This window comes from Pelobates fuscus, chromosome 11 (genome assembly GCF_036172605.1).
Source record: "Pelobates fuscus isolate aPelFus1 chromosome 11, aPelFus1.pri, whole genome shotgun sequence".
Classification (NCBI taxonomy): domain Eukaryota; kingdom Metazoa; phylum Chordata; class Amphibia; order Anura; family Pelobatidae; genus Pelobates; species Pelobates fuscus.
In genome coordinates this window covers 72185121-72207717 of record NC_086327.1, presented here as the reverse complement: position 1 = coordinate 72207717, position 22597 = coordinate 72185121, and the positions used below count along the sequence as shown (strand labels likewise).

The window sequence follows — 22597 nt, the reverse complement described above, 5'->3', positions numbered from 1 at the left end:
TCAGAGTAGTCGGTAAAACAAGCCAATGGGTCGGTACAGGCAGCTAACGAAGCATAGTCAGGACAAGCCGAGGTCAGGGAATCCAGGGAAATCAAGCAAACAAACTGCCAAAGTACCATACAGAGTGATTTAGTAGTTCAGCTCTGTATGGTAGACTTTGAAACAGTCTGTTATGCAGAGGGCGGGTAGGGATGGACAGGAGGGGCAATAATAACTGGAGTCCTTTCGGACTCCTCTTTTCCAGCAAACACGGCATCTTCGGTGGGGTGTCCTTTTACAGGATGTCGGGGGGATTCGGGAAGGGAAATGTTTGCTGGTAAGTCGTTGGACATCTTCTGATTCCAAAGGAGGGTTAGGATTTGGGGTCTGGGCAAATATAATTTGGGACAAAATTTGGACCATAAACTCTAGAAATGGGCATGGTCTACCTATGGCTTCCTTTTTATAAAGCACATAGGCATTGAAAATTGCAATCTGGGTTATGTAGACTGCAATTTTCTTGTACCAGGTCCTACTCTTCCGGTTCACCAGATAGGGCTGTATGCACTGATCAGCCAAGTCTACTCCCCCCATAAACTTGCTGTAATCCACAATGCACTTCGGCTTCTCCAGCTGCTCAGTTCCACCTCTCACAGACACTGGCACTGAAGTTTCGTCGTGCATTGTAGACAACATGTACACATCTTTCCTATCGGTGAACCGAAGGGCAAGCAACTCATCCTGGCGGAGCGCTGAAAGGGAGCCTCTACTGCGTCTACCTCTTGCCAGGGCTTGGGGGAAACCTCTACGATTCTTGCGCACTGTGCCACAGGCTACGGTCTCAAAGCAAAATAGAGTTTTAAATAACTCTATGCTTGTGTAATAGTTGTCGACCCATAGCCTGTATCCCTTATTTAACAAGGGAAGGATTAGGTCCCATACTATCTTGCCACATGTACCCACAGAATCAGGGCATCCTGGTGGGTCAAGATGGCTATCCTTCCCCTGATAAATACGAAACACCCATGTATAGCCAGATTTTGATTCACACAATTTATAAAATTTTACACCGTATCAGGACCGTTTAGAAGGGATATACTGTTTAAAAAGTAATCTGCCCTTAAATTTCATTAAGGACTCATCTATACAAATATTTTCTTCGGGGACATAATTTTGGGAGAATTTGTCTGACAGGAGTTCAATTAGGGGCCGAATTTTGTACAGCCTGTCAAACGATGGGTCGTTTCTTGGGGGGCACAGTGTGTTGTCGTTAAAGTGGAGGAAACGCAGCAGCTGCTCATAGCGATCCCTCTTCATAACCCCAGGGAAAAGAGGGGTCGCCAGGATGGGGTGCTTGTACCAGTAGGACCTGATTCTCGTTTTTTTGACAATGCCCATAACTAGAGTTAGGGCCCAAAATTTGCGCATTTCTGCGAGATCCGTGGGGTGCCACATATTACGCCGATTGTAATGTGACCCCGGATTCGCAGTCAGATATTGGTTGGCAAATAAATTGGTTTGCTCAACCAATAACTGAAATACGTCCTCTGACATAAACAAATCGAAATATTTGAGGGGCTCCCAAGCATCCACTATAACCGTGATGCCAGGGGTCGCCGTAAATGGGGGAATATCTGGGGCCGTCAGGTTTGGGGGCACCCAGTCTCCATCTGGCATTGGGGTTGCTGAGCGTCCTCTTGGTGGTGGTGGTGGGGCACCATCACTAGAGGAGTCACTTATAGCCTCAATGTCAGAGGCAGTGATAGTGTCACTATCTTGCAGAGTGTCACTATCACTGCCTGCCAGAATGGCGTACGCCTCCTCGGCCGAGTAGTGTCGTGCCATTCTAGGGGGGGGACTACTCAATAATTAATTTAAAAAAAAAAGGGGGGAAATTACTAAATTCCTACCTGCCTAACACCCTACTACCCACCCTCAAAAACCCACAAAAAATAAAATAAATGTACTGATCGCAGTTTAGGCTGCTGCGACCAGTACAGAAAGGGTTAATTTTTATTTTATTTTCTGTTTTTTTAATAAAAATAACCCCCCAAAAAAGTCAGCCTGATCAGAGAGCCCTCTGATCACAGTGATCACTGGTACAATGCTGTACAGTAGCGATACTGTACAGTACAGTGATCACGGCAGCAGGGAAAGGGTTAAGGGTGATTTGGGTTGCTGCGGCTGACAAAGGGTCAAAAAAAAAATGTAAAAAATGTTTTTGACCCTAAAAAAAAAAAAAATGAATAATAGTACAAATGTACTAAAATCCCTAAACAGGCTGATCACAGTGTAAAATGCTGTGACCAGCACTGGAAGGGTTAAATTTTTTTTTTTTTTTTTTTTTTTTACTTTTACTTTCTTTTTAACAATTTTCAGGACACAGGACTCTCCAGCAACGATCTCTCTGCCTCTCTCTCTCAGATCGAAGTGAGGTGAGGAGAGGGGCAGAGACAATGTGTCAGCCAGTGATTTAAAATCATTGGCTGACACATTGTAACAGTGATCGCAGTGACTGGCTGTCACTGCGATCACAAACTGCAGATCACTGCGGATTGGCCACAGGGGACCTGCCTGGGTTGCCAGGCAGGTCCCCCAACCGCGATCTGCAGTTTGGGAGGGATCGGGAACATGTGGGTGGGCTTAAACGCTGCGGCGTGCTATGACGTCGTGAAGGCGTTTAAGCCCATAAACGCCGTGACGGCATAGCACGTCGTAACGGCGCGAACGGGTTAAATAACATACCAAGGCAATAATGCACTAATACCTGGCTAATACCTAATGCACTTATCATATTTTAAAGGTCTTTTACCCCATCAATTTAGTATTTTTTTTAAACTAACCGCTTTGGGTGGCATTGTGTGTATAATATCTATGTATCTGTTTATATATTTTAAGTCACTTTCCTTTTTTTTTTTTTTTAAATCTATAGCTGAGGCATAGTCCTCTTTCAGTGACTTTACAATGTCAGCGGTTTGGAAATATTTCAAAGTTTCTGATAAAGACACCAAATTTGATGAAAAAGACACCATATCATGAAAAAGAATTATATTAATAAAATCATAGAAAAAAAAAAAGTATTTTAAAAGTATTTGGGCAAAAAGGCGGTTTCGGTTTTCGGTCAAGGGCATCCTGAATTTTCGTTTTCGGTTTCGGCCCTGAATTTTCATTTCGGTGCACCCCTAGTAAATACACAAGTGGCAGTCTATATGTGTGCATACATCCAAGTAGTTAAACCCTAACACAACATGCAAACACACCCCTGCAATCCAACACAAATATTACAAACAGACCCCTGCATTCAAACTCCAAATTTATATACAAACACACCCCTTCATTCAAACACCAATACTGCGCACAAATGTACACCCACATTTAAAAGCCAACATTACATTCAAATGCAAGCATTACATACACACTCCTGTATTAAAATACTAAAATTATATACAAACACCCCTTCATTCAAACACCAACATTACACACACAAGCACACCTGCATTTAAAAGCCAACACTATACACAAGTACACCGCTACATTCCAATGGCAACAGTACATACAAATACAATGGTGTGCCAATTTGATCCCTCTAAAATGAATTGCCATGGTTTGCCAATATTATGCATCTAAAGCGGACTGCTTTAGATGCCACGTGCCCGTTTTATCCATCTAAAACGGATTGCCGTGGTGTGCCAATTTTATGCATCTAAAACGGATTGGCATGACGTTCCAAATGTATGGATCTAAAGCTGCCATGGTGTTCCAATTTATGAATCTAAAACCGCCATGGTTGGCCAATTGTATGCTTCTAAAGCTGATTGGCATTAACTTTATGAATTTTTTAAAAATATGCATTACATGCGAGTCGGTCGCAAAAGAAAATGATATACTGTAATGCAAACTAGAATGTAATAAACAAATAGATCAGTGTTCGCAGATCACGCAGATACTCTCCCTTACATGCAAAAAAAAGGGATATATAATATTGTAAAATAAATATTCAAAATAATCAAATGTAAAAAAATGTTTATATATAAAAAAAAAAAATTAAAAGTAAAATAGCTACATGAAAAGTACTATTTAAACCCAATGGAAAATACGCTCTAAGACTCAATAAAAAATGTATTTTATTTTTTTTGCCCAAAAAATGCCTTGCGCATTATACCTCTAAAAAACCTTTCTATGCCCTGGAAGTGCTTTTTATCCACAATACTCAATATATAGGTATTTTGTGGTCACTACTCTATCCTAATTCTCCTTGACCTGTCTGCGGCTTTTGACACTGTTGATCATCAACAGCTTCTTCTCATCCTCCACAATATCGGTCTACAAGATATTGCTCTCTCCTGGTGCTCCTGCTACGTCTCCCAGCGCTCTTTCAGTGTTTCTTTCTCTGGATCTGCTTCTTCTCCCCAACTCCTCTCTGTTGGTGTCCCCCAAGGTTCAGTCCTTGGTCCCCTACTGTTCTCCATCTATACTGCCTCCCTAGGTAAACTCATTAGCTCCTTTGGCTTCCCATTTCATTTCTATGCAGATGACACGCAAATCTACCTGTCCTCTCCTGATCTCTCCCCGTCCCTCTTGACTAGTGTCTCTGACTGCCTCTCTGCTGTTTCTAACTGGATGGCTGCCCACTTCCTTAAACTAAACTTGACCAAAATTGAAATTCTGGTCTTTCCTCCCTCAAGTGTTACTCCTGTGTCTGCCTCCCTCCAAGTCAACGGTGCTACCATCAGCTCCACCACGCAGGCTCGCTGCCTAGGTGTTCTCTTTGACTCCGACCTCTCCTTCAAGCCTCATGTTCAATCTATCGCCAAATCCTGTCCTTTCCATCTCAAAAACATTGCGCGCATCCGCCCCTACTTAACGCCAGATGTGACTAAGGTGTTGGTCCATTCCACTGTCCTTTCTAGCCTTGACTACTGTAATCCGCTTTTCAGTGGTCTTACGTGCTCCCAACTTGCGCCGTTACAGTCCATAATGAATGCGGCGGCGAGGCTCATCTTCCTGCCCGCCGCACCTCCCATGCCTCACCCTTCTGTCAGTCCCTACATTGGCTTCCTATAAAATATAGAGCTCAATTTAAAATTCTGGTTCTTGCTTTCAAATCTCTACATAATGCTGCTCCCACCTATCTATCCTCCCTTATGCACAAGTATGTCCTGTCTAGGCCCTTACGATCTGCTGAAGACTTACGTCTATCTTCTGTCCGTACTCCCACCTCTGATGATCGCCTTCAAGATTTCTCGAGGGCTGCACTGTTCCTGTGGAACTCGCTTCCCTCCTCCGTTAGATGCTCACCAAGTCTCCACTCCTTCAAAAATCGTTAAAAACCCACTTCTTCATAAAAGTGTATCAATTAAACTGTTAATAGCTCGCTCTTCTGCTCTTCTGCAACTGTCACTGATTCCTCTTCTGCAACTATCACTAGTCTAATACTATCCTTACCTTTTGTGTAATTTTACCCCATCCCCTCTAGCATGTAAGCTCATTGAGCAGGGCCCTCAACCCCTCTGTTCCTGTGTGTCCAACTTGTCTGGTTACAACTACATGTCTGTTCGTCCACCCATTGTAAAGCGCTGCGGAATTTGACGGCGCTCTATAAATATCATAATAATAATAATCTCATTGACTTGTGTACCATATCATTCCTATGGTAATTTTGTCCAGCATGTATGCTGTGGTTAATGGTGCACTGTATCCACTCCATCTTTAGGTGATGGTCAGCTTTGGATGTAGAATAAGGAAATTCATTTTCTGCTTTGGGGGCTTGGGAGAACCCCAGATTTTGTACTCCAAAACAGTTTGACAGAAAATAAGGGCTGCTACTTATATTCCTCATGATCCTTTTCTCAAAATTATTTTTTGGTGAGAGAGGGCACTTTCTTTGAGTAAATTTCCACCTCCGATCGATCAATTGAGCTCAGCCACATTTATGATGTCTTACCCCGGATAGATTGTGTAGTGTCTAGTGAATGTTCTGCACTTACCATTAAGCCTAATGAATAAATAAAAAGAGTTACTATCTATTGTCCTAATATCATCCTCTTTCCTTTTACATTACCTCAAAATGCAACCTCATTTACAGATCTTATTCCATGCAGGAACTATCTTAGCAGAATCAAAATTTAAATTAAATCATGTTAAATAATTAGGTTGGGAGTCAGTCTGTTTCATTTGCGGCTTGTTTGTGTCAGGTGAACTTTCTGTAAATTGGCACAATTTCATGTAATAAAGAGTTTGATCTAATAGTATTTTTGTATTTTTCAAGTACATTTAAAGTGGTTCTTTTCTTCTGGCTTGTATTTCAGTGAATTGCCAAACTATGATGTGATTGTTCCTGTCCTACTAGAGCATGGAATTGAAAATCTCCCTAAACACTGCCGACTCACTCCAGGTATCATTTTGTGAAAGTAATATGTAATATATTGAGCTATTCTACTTGCTCATTAGATCACTTAAATGAATACTCCATACACGTAAAGCAACTTAAGTTTAACGTTTATTTTCTATTTTTCTTATTTATATTTTTTGAGACTTTCTTTATTTTAAAAAAGTTTAGAAAACTTGGAAATCACAAAAAAGAATGAGACCAATAACACTTCTTCTACAGATGGTATGCAAAATTTTCAAAGAATTTGCCTTTTAAAGTGGATGAGACAATATACCCCATTTTAAAATGGTAAATAATGCAAGGAATATTGTATGTCTTCCAAATTAAAGTAGGGTCTAAAAGAAATATATGTGGAAGGTTAGGAATAGTAATATAGGAAGAAGGAAAAAAAAGTAAGAAAGGAGAGCCAGGAAAGAGGGTGACCCCTTCTCCTCCTTACCAGTCTCCCCATGTTACATGAACCCCCAAAAGCAACTTTGAGCTGACAGCCTCTCCTCCAAAACGATGCCTCCTCCTACCATCTCATACCAGTGAGCCCACATCCTAGCGTACCGCACCATTTTCATATATCCACTGCAGGGGAATGACTTGCAGGGAACAGGGATCAAGACTTTACCTGCGTTCAAAAAATTATGGGCCAAGGCATATTTATATTATGAAACTGGAGCGGGTGTGCCACGGCGTAAAAGCACCTCTATATTAAACGGAGGCGCTTTGCTTAAAAAGTTTTCTACCTCCGCACGAACAGCCTGCCAAAAAGGAATAAATCTAGGGCAAGAACACCAGATATGCAGAGTCGATCCGACCCCACCCTGGCACACTAGCACCACACTGGAATATGACGAGAATCTATGCAAAACTGTGTGTGGTACCAACGAATGAGTAACGTCTAGTTTATTTCATGCTAATGAAAACTAAGCACCCTGTAATTATACAGGGTACGGTACTTGGTTAAGAGTATGTAGAGGAAACACACAAAGTGATATGTTCCCCAATGTTGAATAACACCTAAATGGAGTCAGAAATTGTACAATAGCGTGGAAGAGCCCAGGGAATGTACAAAATGGAGTTGTCTATACTTAAACTGCACCAACCCTGAAGGAGTCCTCTTTATAAAGCAGGTCTGTTAAGTTCCTAAGACCCGCCGAGTTGCAGACTGGCTAATCTTGACACTGCTTTCCTCCTGGAGCCCCCTCAAGTCTCCTGTACCAAACCCCTCTGAGAAATCAGAGTTTGGAGATAGTTGTGTCAGAGGGTTTGGAATAGAATATAGATTAGTCTTCAGGCTCTTCCTGAGAGTTGGATTAAAGGTGCGCTGCAGCAAATAAATGATCATATCATTTACTCTGCCGAACCATAATACATGAGGATGCTCCCAGTTAAGTAAGTCTGACCTAAATATTTGCAGACTCCGTAGAAAGTATTGTTCATAGAGCTTCGACAGATCTGATGTCAACTGCACTCCTTAAATACTTAAGCTTTCCGTAGCACCACCTTGAGGGTAATTACATTCTTGCGCCCCTCTCTTCTATGTCTGGAACCAAGATATTAAGAATCTCAGATTTATCAGGGTTTAGTTTCAAGTTGAAGTGAGATTCATAATCCCTGAACCCTCTTAGTTGTCGAGGCATATCCTAGGCTGTGTAGCAAATCATCAGAGTATGCAGTATCTTTATGCTGCACCCTCTGATACCCATATCCTGAATGATATCCACATCCAAAATGTTGGTATTAATCCGGTCAGCCTTCAAGAAAGGCTCCAACATCAAAATAAAGTGTAAGGGCGACAGTGGGCAACCATATCTTATGCCATTTCTGATCCTCATCCCCTCATAGAGGACCCCATTCACTCTAATTCTGGCCTCCTGGTGGAAGTACAATGCCTCTGTCAAACTCTGGATATGTACACAAAATCCAAAATGAACCTCACCTGTAATAAGTGCTGAAGGATTTATTTTCATCTGTAGACAGTAGGAGAAGGTGCACCACATTCGGCGTACACATGGCATTGTCCCTAGCTTCCAAAACCAGACTGGTCCAAGTGGATAAAGTTAGGCAATGGATTCTCAAGGATAGAATTTTTAGTGAAGAGCTTAAGGTATAATTTCGGTAAAGAAATTTGCCTGTGATTCAACTCTGGGCTTCTCCCTTCATTTGGCATAATGGTGATAATACAGAGCTAGGGAATCTGTTGTGAATACCTTCTTCCAGCAATTAATTTGCAACTGTCTTGGGAGATGTATAAACCTAAATTGATTATAATAAGGTAAGTGTGTAGTCCAAGAGTTTTTCCAGACTTTGCTATCTTTATTTCAACTCCTCAACGATAATTTGGCCTTCCAATGATTGAGCTTGAGCAGATGAAAGCAAGTTTCTGTGTTTAATTTTAGTATCTGTGCAAAAAGTGGCCAGATGTTAAGGAGGATGTGTTGTACAAATTAGAGAAATAAGCATGAAACTCACAAACAATGTCTTTAGGAGACTGCATTATCACCCTGCACTCAGCTTAGGTTTCTGAACATGTATCATCTCCCTACGTTTTTCTTAAAATGTTCGTAAAAATACCTTCTCAAAGCCGCTGCGGAGGGTAATTTTTGAGCCATTAATGTGTTTCTCTATATTGTACATCTGTTATAGACCTCTTATGAGCCAGTTCAAAGGTCTAAACTCTATTAAACAAAGACACCATTTGCTCAGTTTCTTATAGATGGCTTAAAATATGAAAGGACAGGCCACTTATAGCGGTAATATCCGGGGTGTCTATTGACTGGAAGTATTGGCTGAGGCCTTCCCTTAGCTGGGCAACGAACTCCGGATCAGCTAAAATCTACTTCGACAGGAGAGAAGTCATGGGCAGGATCCCTGGGGCGTGGTCGGATCAGGTCATCAACAGATTTGAGTGGTACACCTCGGACATACAGATTTACCTGGGAGTGTGTGCCATGCAAGAAGAAGAAAAGTAAACCTGATCTCACTCTGTGGTCATCGGATCCTGTCTCACAATGGGCCACTCTCTGTGGGAAGCCTTTAATACACCTTCTCCACCAGACACCAGTGGGTGAATAACTCAGTTTGAGACCTCCACTGGTGGCTATTCCAAGTCTTCAAGAATATAGTTAATTCTGTCAGCAACCTAATCAGGGCCCAAGCCTGGAGGCTAAAAAAGTTTAATGGATGCAGTGCTTATGTAAAAGGCTGGTTACAGGCCTCGGCACCCTCTTGGCATCCAATATGTTCTACAGTTTCCTCAGAGCCGAGGTCTCTAGGAACCTACATGATTGCTGTTGTTTTTTTGGTTTGAAAAGAATAGAGGCAGCAGATGATATCTTTCTTGGTTGCCATTGGAATACGAAGGTCGAAGCACCATGTGGGCTCTACCAATCTGGAAAACTTCAGGTAGATCTTTGCATTAGATGAGAAACCGCTCTACCAAAAAGGCGGATAAGGGCTCTGTCATCTCCACTTTGGACAGGCCTTGGACTCTAATAGTAGACCTGCAGCCTCTATTTCTTATGTCCTCCCCCGGTTGCCAGAGATGTAAGAGCAAATTAACCTGACTCTTGACTGTCATTTCTGGGGTGTGACTCTTTACGGGTCGGAATCCACTGTCCGGAGTAAAGTGTCGATATATGTCCCCTTCAGCCTGAGATCCTCAGTCTTCCCCTGTACAGGCACCTTAGTGTCCCTGATTAGAGAAAGAGTGTTCACTTTCTTCAGCAAAATTATGACATGACCCTTAGCGGAGCCCTAATGTCATCTAGAAAGATTTCTCATGCATGGAAGATGGCGCCAAGAGATGGCTGCATTATACTGGAAGACTGGCATGTGCTCCAGAAAGCCACAATAGTTATCCACAAGAAATGCTTTCTGGGATGTGCATGCTTTATATGAATGTCAAGTTGACCCCCACCTTTTGTCAAGCCTGTTAACGTGGAAATTGCTTATGCTGGGTGAGGTGAGAGAGAGCACATGGATCACACATCCATCACGGTTCCCTCTCAGGCCATGCCCCACCTGTTATTTTCTTTATTAAAAAGCCTGTATCAATGCAAATCAGTATTTTTATAAGTGGGGGCTGAAACATCTCCCTGGCTGTTATCTTCCTCTTCTGTTAGATCCACACAGCTAGCATGTGCCTGTCTTCCCTTCAATGAAAGTATTTGCTGGCCCAGACCGAAGGAAACCGCAGGATTTTTCAAATACCCTCAAAACAAAACATGCAGAGGGTTTATCTATTAAACTGTTTTAAAAAAATAAAATAAAATAAAAATCAATGAAGTGTCCTTTAAATACTTTATGGCATTTTTTTATTGGTTGAGTTTAGACTTGTGCACAAATCCTTTTCAACTGCGCAGAGCTAATAAAGCTCCTGTTTATCTGCGCCACAAAAGAATCGATTTGTACCGTATATCCGGAATCGTTCCGTAATTCCGGATGTAATGATTCATATGGATGTAGATTAACAGAAATGTGCTTTGTACACAAGTATATTTGAGTGTTTATTTTTAATTCCACAAACTATTTCTTTGGAAGTGAGTACTGTACATGCAGGGATCATTTAACTTTCAATTTACAATCTGCATCACTATATTCTGCCGTTGTGTTAATGTTGTTACTTTTAGACTACATAGTTTGTTTTATAGTTATGTTTAATATTTTTCAGACTATATTTAGGCAAAAGCTTGTGGTTTTCCTTCTGTAGGTGTTCCATTAAAGCCAATGTTGGCACATCCCACCAAAGGTATTGAGGAAGTTCTTAAGCGCTTTGATGAAGCAGCTTTCACCTGTGAATATAAATATGATGGAGAGCGAGCTCAGGTATAGCAAGCAAGCGGGCAAATACATTTGTGATTGATATGCAATTTACAGAATATTAACAATATCTTCTTCCTTTAGATTCATATGCTTGAGGGGGGTGAAGTGCACGTATACAGCAGAAACCAGGAAAACAACACATCTAAATATCCTGACATAATCAGTAGAGTCCCTAAGGTAATATTTGTTACCATGTTAATGATGTGCCAGCAGCATTATGTTGCATTCTCTAAAATGTCTTTAAGATAAACTGGAAACGGCTGGCGTTTTTTTCTCTCTTTTGGATTCCATTTTGAAATGCTTCAGACCAGGGGAGGCAAAAAGTTTATCGCTCAGCTGTTAAAACATGTATCCGTTTGGTAGTTTTTCTTATCAATCAATTGTTTTTTTTTTTGTTTTTTTTAAATCCTACTGTTTATAGTTGTTTTCATCCCTTTTTTTTATTATTCATAAGAAAAAGAAGGGACCATTTTTTCTCATGCGAAGAGAGTGATCATTGTACAGCGCTACGGAATTTGTCGGCGCTATATAAATAATAAAATAATAATTGTCAAATTTTGACAATGGGCAGAACTTAAAGGACCACTATAGGCACCCAGACCACTTCAGCTCAATGAAGTGGTCTGGGTGCCAGGTCCATCTAGGGTTAACCCTGCAGCTGTAAACATAGCAGTTTCAAATAAACTGCTATGTTTACATTAGGGTTAATCCAGCCTCTAGTGGCTGTCTCATTGACAGTGAGAAAACGACAACTTCCATAGGAAAGCATTGAGAAATGCTTTACTATGGACTGATTGAATGCGCGCGCGGCTCTTGCCGCACATGAGCATTCGGCGGATGCCGTCGGAAGAGGGAGGAGAGTCCCCAGCGCCGAGGGAGCCCGGCACAGGAGAAAGGTAAGAATCAACCTCTTCCTCCTCCTTCAGACTGGCGGTAGTGGGACCCTGAGGGTGGGGGGACCCAAAGAACCTATAGTGCCTGGAAAACTAGTTTGTTTTCCTAGCACTATAGTGGTCCTTTAAGCAAAGTTTCATTTTAGTTGTTAAGCTAATTTAACCCACAAGCCATCAATCAAAAGACTGCAGACTTTGCAAATAGAGCCCAGGTATTTTTTGATTGGACACAATGAAGACAAGATAATATAAAGGCAAATTGCAAAACGGGCGTATTAACATTAAGATTTAAAGGGCATAAGGAAAGGAGAACTGCAAGTGGGGGGGGGGGGGGGGGGAGCATGGCATAGATACTTTAAAGGGACAATGTAGACACCCAGACTACTTCAGCTAATTAAAGTGGTCTGGGTGCTGTGACCCTTTTGCACTTAGTGCTGCACATTGTAGCTCTAAATCGGCCCCCAGTGGTTGACTTTTGGTCCGTTATCTGACACTGGACCTCCAGCGTTATTTTCCCCATTGGAAAACAATGAATAATGCTTTCCTATGGAGAGGTCTAATGACGCCGGTGGGGGAGGAGAATGGGCGGAGCCTGACACAGCGATGAGGGTCATCAGGTGCTGGATTCAGGTAAGTGGCTGAAGGGGTTTGTGTAGTGAATGCAGTGCGTGTTTGTGTAGTGAATGCCGTGCGTGTTTGTGTAGTGTGAATCTAATGAATGCAGAGTGTGTGTAGGGTGCGTATAGTGAATGCAGTGTGTGTGTAGGGTGCGTATAGTGAATGCAGTGTGTGTGTAGGGTGCGTATAGTGAATGCAGTGTGTGTGTAGGGTGCGTATAGTGAATGCAGTGTGTGTGTAGGGTGCGTGTAGTGAATGGAGTTTGTGTAGTGTGTATCTAATGAATGTACGTTATATACCGTATATACTCGAGTATAAGCCGAGTTTTTCAGCACATTTTTTGTGCTGAAAAACCCCAACTCGGCATATACTCGAGTCAATATCTGTATTATGGCAATTTACATTGCCATAATACAGACAATGGGGCTAGCAGCGAGCGCTAACCTCTCCTGCAGCTCCTGTCAGCTCCCTTCTCCTCCGCGGCGGTCTTTTCAGCACCTCGGTCAGCTCCCAGTGTAAGTCTCGCGAGAGCCGCGGGGTCATATTGCGGCTCTCGCAAGACTTACACTGTGAGCTGACAGAGGAGCTGCACGTACCGGTGCGGAGGAGAAGGGAGCTGACAGGAGAGGTAAGTAAACTCTCAGCCAGCCCCCCTCCCCCCCACTGAACTACCAATGCCACTGGACCCCCAGGGAAGGAGAGCCCCCCTCCCTGCCATGTATCAAGCAAGGAGGGGGGACGAAAAAATAAATATTAATAAAATAAAATAATTAATATTAAAAAAAATATTAAAATAATAATGTAAAAATTAATATTAATAGAACAAACAAATGATTTAAATAATAATTAATAAAAACAATAATCAAAATGCCCACCCCCCACCAACACATACACACACTGCATCACACACACACTGCACTCACACACACACACTACACACATACACACACACTGTAAAATATTCAATAAATTTTTTTAGGATCTAATTTTATTTAGAAATTTACCATTAGCTGCTGCATTTCCCACCCTAGTCTTATACTCGAGTCAATAAGTTTTCCCAGTTTTTTGGGGTAAAATTAGGGGCCTCGGCTTATATTCGGGTCGGCTTATACTCGAGTATATACGGTAATAAAAATTGGTGAGAGCACACAAACTTGAAATATAAAATATGAAATATTACCCTTTAAGTTCAGTTGTAATTCAACATAATATTGATATTGATACTTAGTCTAGTCTATTATATCAATATTATGTTGAATTACAACTTATTAGAATAGAATAAGGATCAATATCAGTTACATTTACTATTTTTACCATGTATATAAATAAATTGATGTATTTTTTAGATAGCCAGTAAATTATAATTTGCCAATGGTACTACATGTGCTTGGATAAGAGACTTTTCGCAATTACAAAAGCTTTCCGAAAGAAGACATTTCCCCTCCCACACCCACATGTCATGATGACGAACAAGGAAGTGAAGGGGATAACCATGGACGCTAGGATGCCCGGATACCGGTCGCGTCAGAGAAGGGGAGGAGCTGGAAACCACGAGGTGGGAACGAGAGGAAAAAGACCGCGAAAAACTGCTTATTTAAAGCCAGCTGATTTCGAATGGACTCACACTTTGAGAAAGGCTTCGGCTGAAACGCGTTAGTGTGTGGAGAGTGGGACTGCTGTATTTCATCTTTTAGTGCTGTTTTGTTTTAAAATTAAACCTTTTGAAAGAAATCTGCATACTGGTTAATTCAAAGGAAAAGAAAACCGACAGCTAGAGTTTTGGATACCAGCCATCACCATTTCTCATCCATTCAAAGCTTCTAGTCTGAGTCAGCTTTTAAGTGACTCAGAAATATGTGAGTGTGTCTAATTATACACCTTTTAATATTTACTTAGATGTTATTACCCTATGTATTTTTCTGATTTTATAATTACAGGATTTTACTGAACTTAAAGGGTAATATTTCATATTTTATATTTCAAGTTTGTGTGCTCTCACCAATTTTTATTATATAACGTACACTGATTTGATATGTGGTCGAGTGACCTCATAGGTGATTGAAGCACCCTCATTTATTGGATTGAGGGTAATTGAGGGAATGATATACGCACTTTATCCTTTACTGTATCTAATGAATGCAGAGTGTGTGTGTTTGTGTAGTGTGTATCTAATGAATGCAGTGTGTGTGTGTAGGGTGCGTGTAGTGAATGCAGTGTGTGTAGGGTGCGTATAGTGAATGCAGTGTGTGTGTGTAGGGTGCGTGTAGTGAATGCAGTGTGTGTAGGGTGCGTATAGTGAATGCAGTGTGTGTAGGGTGCGTGTAGTGAATGCAGTGTGTGTAGGGTGCGTATAGTGAATGCAGTGTGTGTAGGGTGCGTATAGTGAATGCAGTGTGTGTAGGGTGCGTATAGTGAATGCAGTGTGTGTAGGGTGCGTATAGTGAATGCAGTGTGTGTAGGGTGCGTATAGTGAATGCAGTGTGTGTAGGGTGCGTATAGTGAATGCAGTGTGTGTAGGGTGCGTATAGTGAATGCAGTGTGTGTAGGGTGCGTATAGTGAATGCAGTGTGTGTAGGGTGCGTATAGTGAATGCAGTGTGTGTAGGGTGCGTATAGTGAATGCAGTGTGTGTAGGGTGCGTATAGTGAATGCAGTGTGTGTAGGGTGCGTATAGTGAATGCAGTGTGTGTAGGGTGCGTATAGTGAATGCAGTGTGTGTAGGGTGCGTATAGTGAATGCAGTGTGTGTAGGGTGCGTATAGTGAATGCAGTGTGTGTAGGGTGCGTATAGTGAATGCAGTGTGTGTAGGGTGCGTATAGTGAATGCAGTGTGTGTAGGGTGCGTATAGTGAATGCAGTGTGTGTAGGGTGCGTATAGTGAATGCAGTGTGTGTAGGGTGCGTATAGTGAATGCAGTGTGTGTAGGGTGCGTATAGTGAATGCAGTGTGTGTAGGGGATGCAGTGTGTGTTGTGTAGTGTGTATCTAATGAATGCAGAGTGTGTGTGTTTGTGTGGGGTGTGTATAGTGGATGCAGTGTGGGGTGTGTATAGTGGATGCAGTGTGGGGTGTGTATAAAGTGGATGTAGTGTGTGTGTGCGTGTAGTGAATGCAGAGTGTGGGCAGTGCGCGCGGAGAGTGAATGCAGAGTGTGGGCAGTGCGCGCGGAGAGTGAATGCAGAGTGTGGGCAGTGCGCGCGGAGAGTGAATGCAGAGTGTGGGCAGTACTGAGTTCAGCAGAGGGAATTCCTTGAGTAATGGGGTTAGTGGGTGGGATTATAGGTAGGATTAGGGGTTGGATTAGTAGTTTAAGGATCAGATCAGGGACAATAGTAGGGGCATAATTAGGGGAAAAGTTATATATGTGGGGCAATGTACTCAAACTGTAAAATAATACAAATATGGTCTGTTTGCAGTTGTGGGACACGCATGGTCTGTGAATTTCCCCAAACTTTCTACAAATATATACTTTTGTGTAGCAGTTTAGGGTTCTTTAAGTACTAATAAGGTGGTAATCTCAGCATGCCAAATTTTGGAAAGTTTTAGTTTTTAAAATGAAAATCACTCCTTGCATTCTAATTTTTAAATTAACAGGTTTTAGTGGTTAGGGCACGGTGGTTGTACTAAAGGCACTTTTTCAACAGAGATAGGGTTTGAATGGGTTTTATTGTTATATAATTTCCATTTATTTAATATATCTAATTCTATTTGAACATCGTTCCATCCATTCATGGGGCTTGAGTAACATTGTTTTAGGTGTAACAGTACAGTCATTTTTTACATTGTATCAGTCTGCGAGTGTTTCGTTAATGGAGTAGAGCTTTTGATTTGCTGCTCGTAATGACGGCCCCTCACCCAGCCCTGTTCATGACGTAGCCATTTCTGATTAGACACTGTAGAAACCCCAATCACATGCCTTTCTCCCCTATTGTAAGATTAGAGGATTTATAGATACTTTCTCTTTATGGTTGCAAACAGGTGTGGGTACAATTGAGTAATTTTAATCCTAGAGTCAAGCTTGATTTGCTCAAGAAACTGTTCCTGAGGATATCAAATGACACACTGTTATGAATGATATTTTATTGAACAGTTAAAGGTTATATTATAAACATAATTAGGCTAGATTCCTTTGGATCTATTAAAAAGTTTTGTATTCTATTAACTGGGTTCATGCCCTCTTTTCTCCAGCCTTAATGATTCTCTTCCTCCAAATTATTTTCTAGAAATTAGTATACTGAAGGTACTAGAACAACTTTATTATGGTAAAGTTATTGTCTACTATGTTCCTTTAATGAAGAGTTTGCTATATTTCTAGATCTTCTGATATCTCACTCGCAGTGAGATCACTTAAAGGGACACTCCAGGCACCCAGACCACTTCTGCTCATTGGAGTGGTCTGGGTGCCAACTCCCACTACTCCTAACCCTGCAAGTGTAATTATTACAGTTTTTTATAAACTGCAATAATTACCCTGCAGGGTTAACTCCACCTCTAGTGGCTGTCTACTAGACAGCCACTAGAGGTCACTTCCCGATTTATAGCAAGGAAATTAGAGCGTTAGATGCTTAGATGCTTAGAGCGTTGCTGGTCGTCCTCACGCTGTGTGAGGACCTCCAGCGTCGCTCATTTCCCCATAGGAAAGCATTGAAAATCTTTTTCAATGTGTTCCTATGGGGAACGCTAATGCGCATGCGTGGCATTGGCGCGCATGCACATTAGATCTCCTCGGCCGTTGGTCGGGATCAGTCTCGCCCACCGGCCGACGGAATCTCAGGGAGGCGCGGAGGAGGAGGCAGCGACGAGGGACATCGCCGCTGCCTCAGGTAAGTGACTGAAGGGGTTTTCACCCCTTCAGTAACTGGGGATTGGGGGGGGGTGGGAGGGAGAGGGAGAGGGACCCTCCAGTGCCAGGAAAACAGATTGTTTTCCTGGCACTGGAGTTTCCCTTTAACAGAGATCCTGAAAAAAACAAAACCTGATTCAATAATTTAATGTCACATCTCATTCTGTTCTTCAAAAACAGAATGACATGGGTACCAGTAATCAGACCTGTTTATTGTGAAGAACAAAATGCCAAAGTGAACTTACAACCTGGCTTCTGTAATGTATTTCAAGCAAACATGCTGATATGGAGAAGTAGAGGAGTGTAACAAACAAAACATGTCTTTATATTAGTTTAAATCATTTGTGAGGGGCAAACTGTCCACTGTCCATGCATACGTCATTTAACGTCACTCTTTTCTAGAACACCAACACAATGAGACTTGCCTAGATGCTCACCTATAAATCTTTAATCAACGAGTAGCAGAAGTAACTGAAATAACTTTAAACACTCCATACTAGCTAGAATAAAGACGGGCTTGACTACAAGCTAGCCATGAAGGTAAATGTAGCTAGCACATTACACTCTATTTAATATTTTTGGATATGTTTTCCAAATGATTCAATATTATGGACAATATTTATATTTTGTAATACTTTGATAGTTTTTGATCTATTTATGTTTCTAGATTATATATTTTTTTATATTTTAATAGTTTGAAGAAATAATTTTAGAAGTTCATCCAAAAATATTAAGTCCTTTTGAAAGCTTATCCAACAATACTACACTGAGGCCTAAAAATGTTAATCTTTATATGCTTCTTACAGATAAGGAAAGAATCTGTGAAGTCCTTTATCCTTGATACAGAGGCTGTTGCCTGGGACCCAGTGAAGAAACAGATTCAGCCTTTTCAAGTCCTCACAACAAGAAAACGAAAGGTTTGTGTTACTTTTGTTAAGGTCACTCATGTACTTATTGTTACACCACTACAGGGCTTACCTCAGATCGCGAGCTTCCCACCCTTTGTTGGAAGTAGTGAAAACAGAGAGAGGCGACTGATCGTCCATAGGTCAGACCATTCTTCTTTCAGGGATTGGAGGAAGACAGATGTTGTTCCTATATTTAAATAGGGTTTAAAATCCTTGCCTGGAACTTATAAACCTATGAGCTCTGTGACTGAAAGTAGCTAAAGGGATATTAAGGGATAATATTCTGGAATTCATTGGAAAGAACTTTATTAGCAATAATCAACATGGTTTTATGAAAGATAGGTCATGTCTAACTAACCTAATTGTAATGTAGAAGTATAGATCAGGGCGTTGCAGTGGATGTGATCTACTTGGATTTTGCCGAAGCACTTGATATGGTTGCTCTCAATAGGTTAGTATTCAAACTAAAAGAAATTGGTCTAGATTAATATTAGTGTTTTTGGGAATAACATGGCTTAAGGATAGAGTACAACGAGTTGTCATTATTGGTAAATTTTCAAGCTGGACAAAAATGGTAAGTGGTGTCCCTCAGGGTTCTGTTCTGGGACCGCTTCTACTGAACATATTTATAAATGATCTTGAAATATGCATTGAAAGACATGTTTTAGTGTTTGCAGATTACACAAAACTCTGTAAACTAATAAAATGTTAGCAGGATATTGCTTTGATGCAGAGGGATTTAGATAGATTGGGGGACTGGACACTCAAATAGCAGATTAAATTTAATGGATAAAGAATGCACAAGCCCCTGACCCTGTAGTGATATGCTGGGTGAGGTCATGAGTGGTCAGAATCTATCTGATGTCAGGATTATATCACGTATACCATGTAGGCAAAATTATTTAAGCATTCTTTTTAATTGTACATTATTTCGTTTATTTTAGGATGTTGACACTTCAGAAATTAAAGTACAAGTGTGTATATATGCCTTTGACATGCTTTACATTAACGGAAAGGTAAGTTAAAATACAAGTGGCAATTCACATAAATTGCCAAATTCAATAAACCTTGATTTATGGTTAAGTGATTTCTTCATTATTCTTTTCTATTGTTATTTCATATTCTTCTGCAACTATCTTTTATTTCATAGAACAAAACATTTATTTTAATTAATAATATAACTGACTAGAATTGGCACTTTATTTTTTATAATGTATTCCACAGCTAATGCAATTATTATTTTAATGGATTGGGGTTACATATTTTTTAAATAAATATTTAAAGTTACTGCATGTGCTGCTGATCTCCAGGTTTCCAACATTATCAATGAGTTCTGTCCAGACCAGAAAGTGATTAAAAATAGAAAGAATCCCAGGCACTCACTGTGATTGTTCTTCAAGCAGATTTATTGCAACGTTTCGACCTCAATGAGGTCTTTTTCAAGCTAACACCACTGTGACAAACTTGAGCTTATATACACACACAAGTTAATGAACAGATAATCCATCAATTAGATAATCAATTACAAAATTTCATTAAACAAACATATGTTAAAATAATTCAATCAATAGATAAATTTAATACATAAAAATAAACAAAGACAGGTTATGGAATAAATAAATGCATGGCTGTAAACAATAGCTGAAAGTAAAGAAAAAAGTCCAGGTTTTGAAGGTAACCACATCCACATTATTTTATGCACAGATCCTTCAGATAAAGCTTAATTATTCAACTTAAATTGTATGATTAATAATAAAGAGTTGTACCTGGGAGACAATAAACCTATCGCACAAACCGGAAACAACCGGGACGCCTAACCCACGTGACTTGATGAAGCAGCGTCATCCGCTACGTTACAGAGTACGGTGGCCGCAGAGGGTATACAGCGTCTGGCACTCACGACGCATGCGCGACAAGAAACCCAATCGCGCATGTGCGGGAAAAGACTCAGTCGCGCATGCGCGCGAGACACAGCATGTATAACCACGGCGGCAAACAGCACAATCTACAATCATATGTAAAACCTATAAAGATCCCCAGGTTAAACGAGCAGTTGAATATCACAAGTAACTGGCACCAGGATAAGAAAGAGACAAAAAGAAAAAAAGGAAGAATAAAAAAAAGGAAAGAATAAAAAAAGAAGAAACAATATAAAGAACAAACTAAAAATATAGAGCAACACAATAAGAATAAAAGATAAAAAATAATAAATAAATAAATAAAAGAAAATAGAAAATAATAAAGAATAAAAAGTAATGAATAAAAGATGATAAAAAATAAAGTAAAATAAAAAATAATAAATGGTAAATAATAAAAGATAAATAAATAATTAAATAATAAATTAAATAAATTAAATAAATAATAAAAAATAAATAAATAATAAATAATAAACAATAAAAAATAATAAATAATAAAAAAATAAAATAAAATATAAATAAATAATACACAAGAAAAAAAAGAAATAGTGAAAAAATAGAAAACTAAATAGAGATAAAGAGTAAAAATAAATAAAAATAAATAAAAATAATAAAAGTAAAAATAAAAATGAAAATAAAAATAAGAAAACATAAAAGAAAAATAAAAATAAAAATAAAACAAAAAAACTAAAAATCAGCCAAATATTACAGCGTACACCAACGACGAAAGAGGAATAAACATCCTAACACTCAATTTTAGATACATATATATATATATATATATATATAAATATACACGCAAAAACATATGTGTATATGTCCGCAGAAAGATACACATAGGTTTTTTAGCATGTAATATATGTAAAAGTAAAACATGGTGTGTACCACAAGAGAATGAAGATTAAGAGACCTAGGATACATAAGTCCAATCTGATCTAACTGTAATAGGGGGTCCACAAAGAAAACCCTTTATTGGACAATTCACTATTTCCTCCATCAATACAGAGGAACATATTAATCGTCATACCACTCAAAAGTAATAAAGAAAGGCTATACACATGTATACATGTGTATACACATGCATACATATGTACAACACAAAAAGTGTAAAGCTAAGTGTTAGAGAACATGCAAAAAGTGAATCAACAGTGTAGATTATTTAATAAAGTGCATCAGTAGTTAATATAATACACTAAGAAGAAAGTGCTTAAGTGACTAATAAAGTGCATATAGTAGCAAAATGCCATATTTCAATAAAGTGTACCAAACACATGCATAAAATAACTTAATGGGTACAGCAAAAGTACTCTCAGTGATCTATTCGTTTATATAGACCATAGAAATTGTGATTAATATGACATATAATACATATCCTATAAGTGAGGGAGTGTGTGATATTGCCAAAGTCCCAATAGCAAAATTGGTTGATCAGCAGATGTGTAACTTCTTGTAGACCAACAGATGATCAGAAGAAGGTCTCTTAAGAGGGTGAAAAGAAAAAAGAAGAACCCAAACGAGCAAGGCCATAGAGGAGCCTGTAAAAACAAAAAATTGATATTTAGTATAATACATAAAAGCAAATCAATTGAAGAGAAATCTTCAAATCAGAGGTAACAGGTCATATTCTAGGTTCAGCCCTCTAGGTGATATTGTGTCCAATTCCCTAATCCAAAACGCTTCCCTCATTAATAGCCTTTTAATCCTATCTCCCCTTCTGGGAGTTTCAGGGACATAATCAATAATTTGAAATTGGAGCTGGGAGATATTATGAAGCGCTTCAGAGAAATGGAACGGTATGGGTAGATCAATCATTTTGGTACGGATTGTGGATTTGTGTTTGGAGAACCTCTCTTTCATCTTTTGTGAGGTCTGACCCACATACAACAAACCACAGGGACATTTGAGAATGTAGACTACATATGAAGAGTTACATGTCCAAAAGTGTTGTAATACATACTTCTTACCACTACGTGGATGATAAAGCCATTGGCCTTGTATCATAGAGTGGCATGACACACAATTATAGCATGGAAAATTACCATTCGGGTCGTTTCAGGTTTGATTAATGGTAATTCTGCTCTCACTAATTTATCTTTTAATGAAGGACATTTCTTGTAAGCTATCATAGGTTTTGAATTAAATTCGGGAATATCGGGGTGGCAATCAGACAAAACGTGCCAGTGTTGAAAGATGATTTTGTTGAGGGAAGATGAACATCTCCCAAATTTAGAGATGAA

The 22597-nt window shown here is 39.8% G+C and overlaps 1 protein-coding gene across 1 annotated transcript in view; it reads left to right on the top strand.

Annotated features, from left to right (window-relative positions):
- Positions 1-22597, top strand: part of LIG1 (DNA ligase 1) — a 381450-nt gene that overhangs the window by 202218 nt on the left and 156635 nt on the right. Inside the window, exons 15-19 of the mRNA XM_063435935.1 lie at positions 6288-6373; positions 11073-11188; positions 11267-11362; positions 18343-18453; positions 19389-19460. Coding sequence (XP_063292005.1) covers positions 6288-6373; positions 11073-11188; positions 11267-11362; positions 18343-18453; positions 19389-19460 — 481 coding nt within the window. The remainder of the gene's footprint in view (positions 1-6287; positions 6374-11072; positions 11189-11266; positions 11363-18342; positions 18454-19388; positions 19461-22597) is intronic.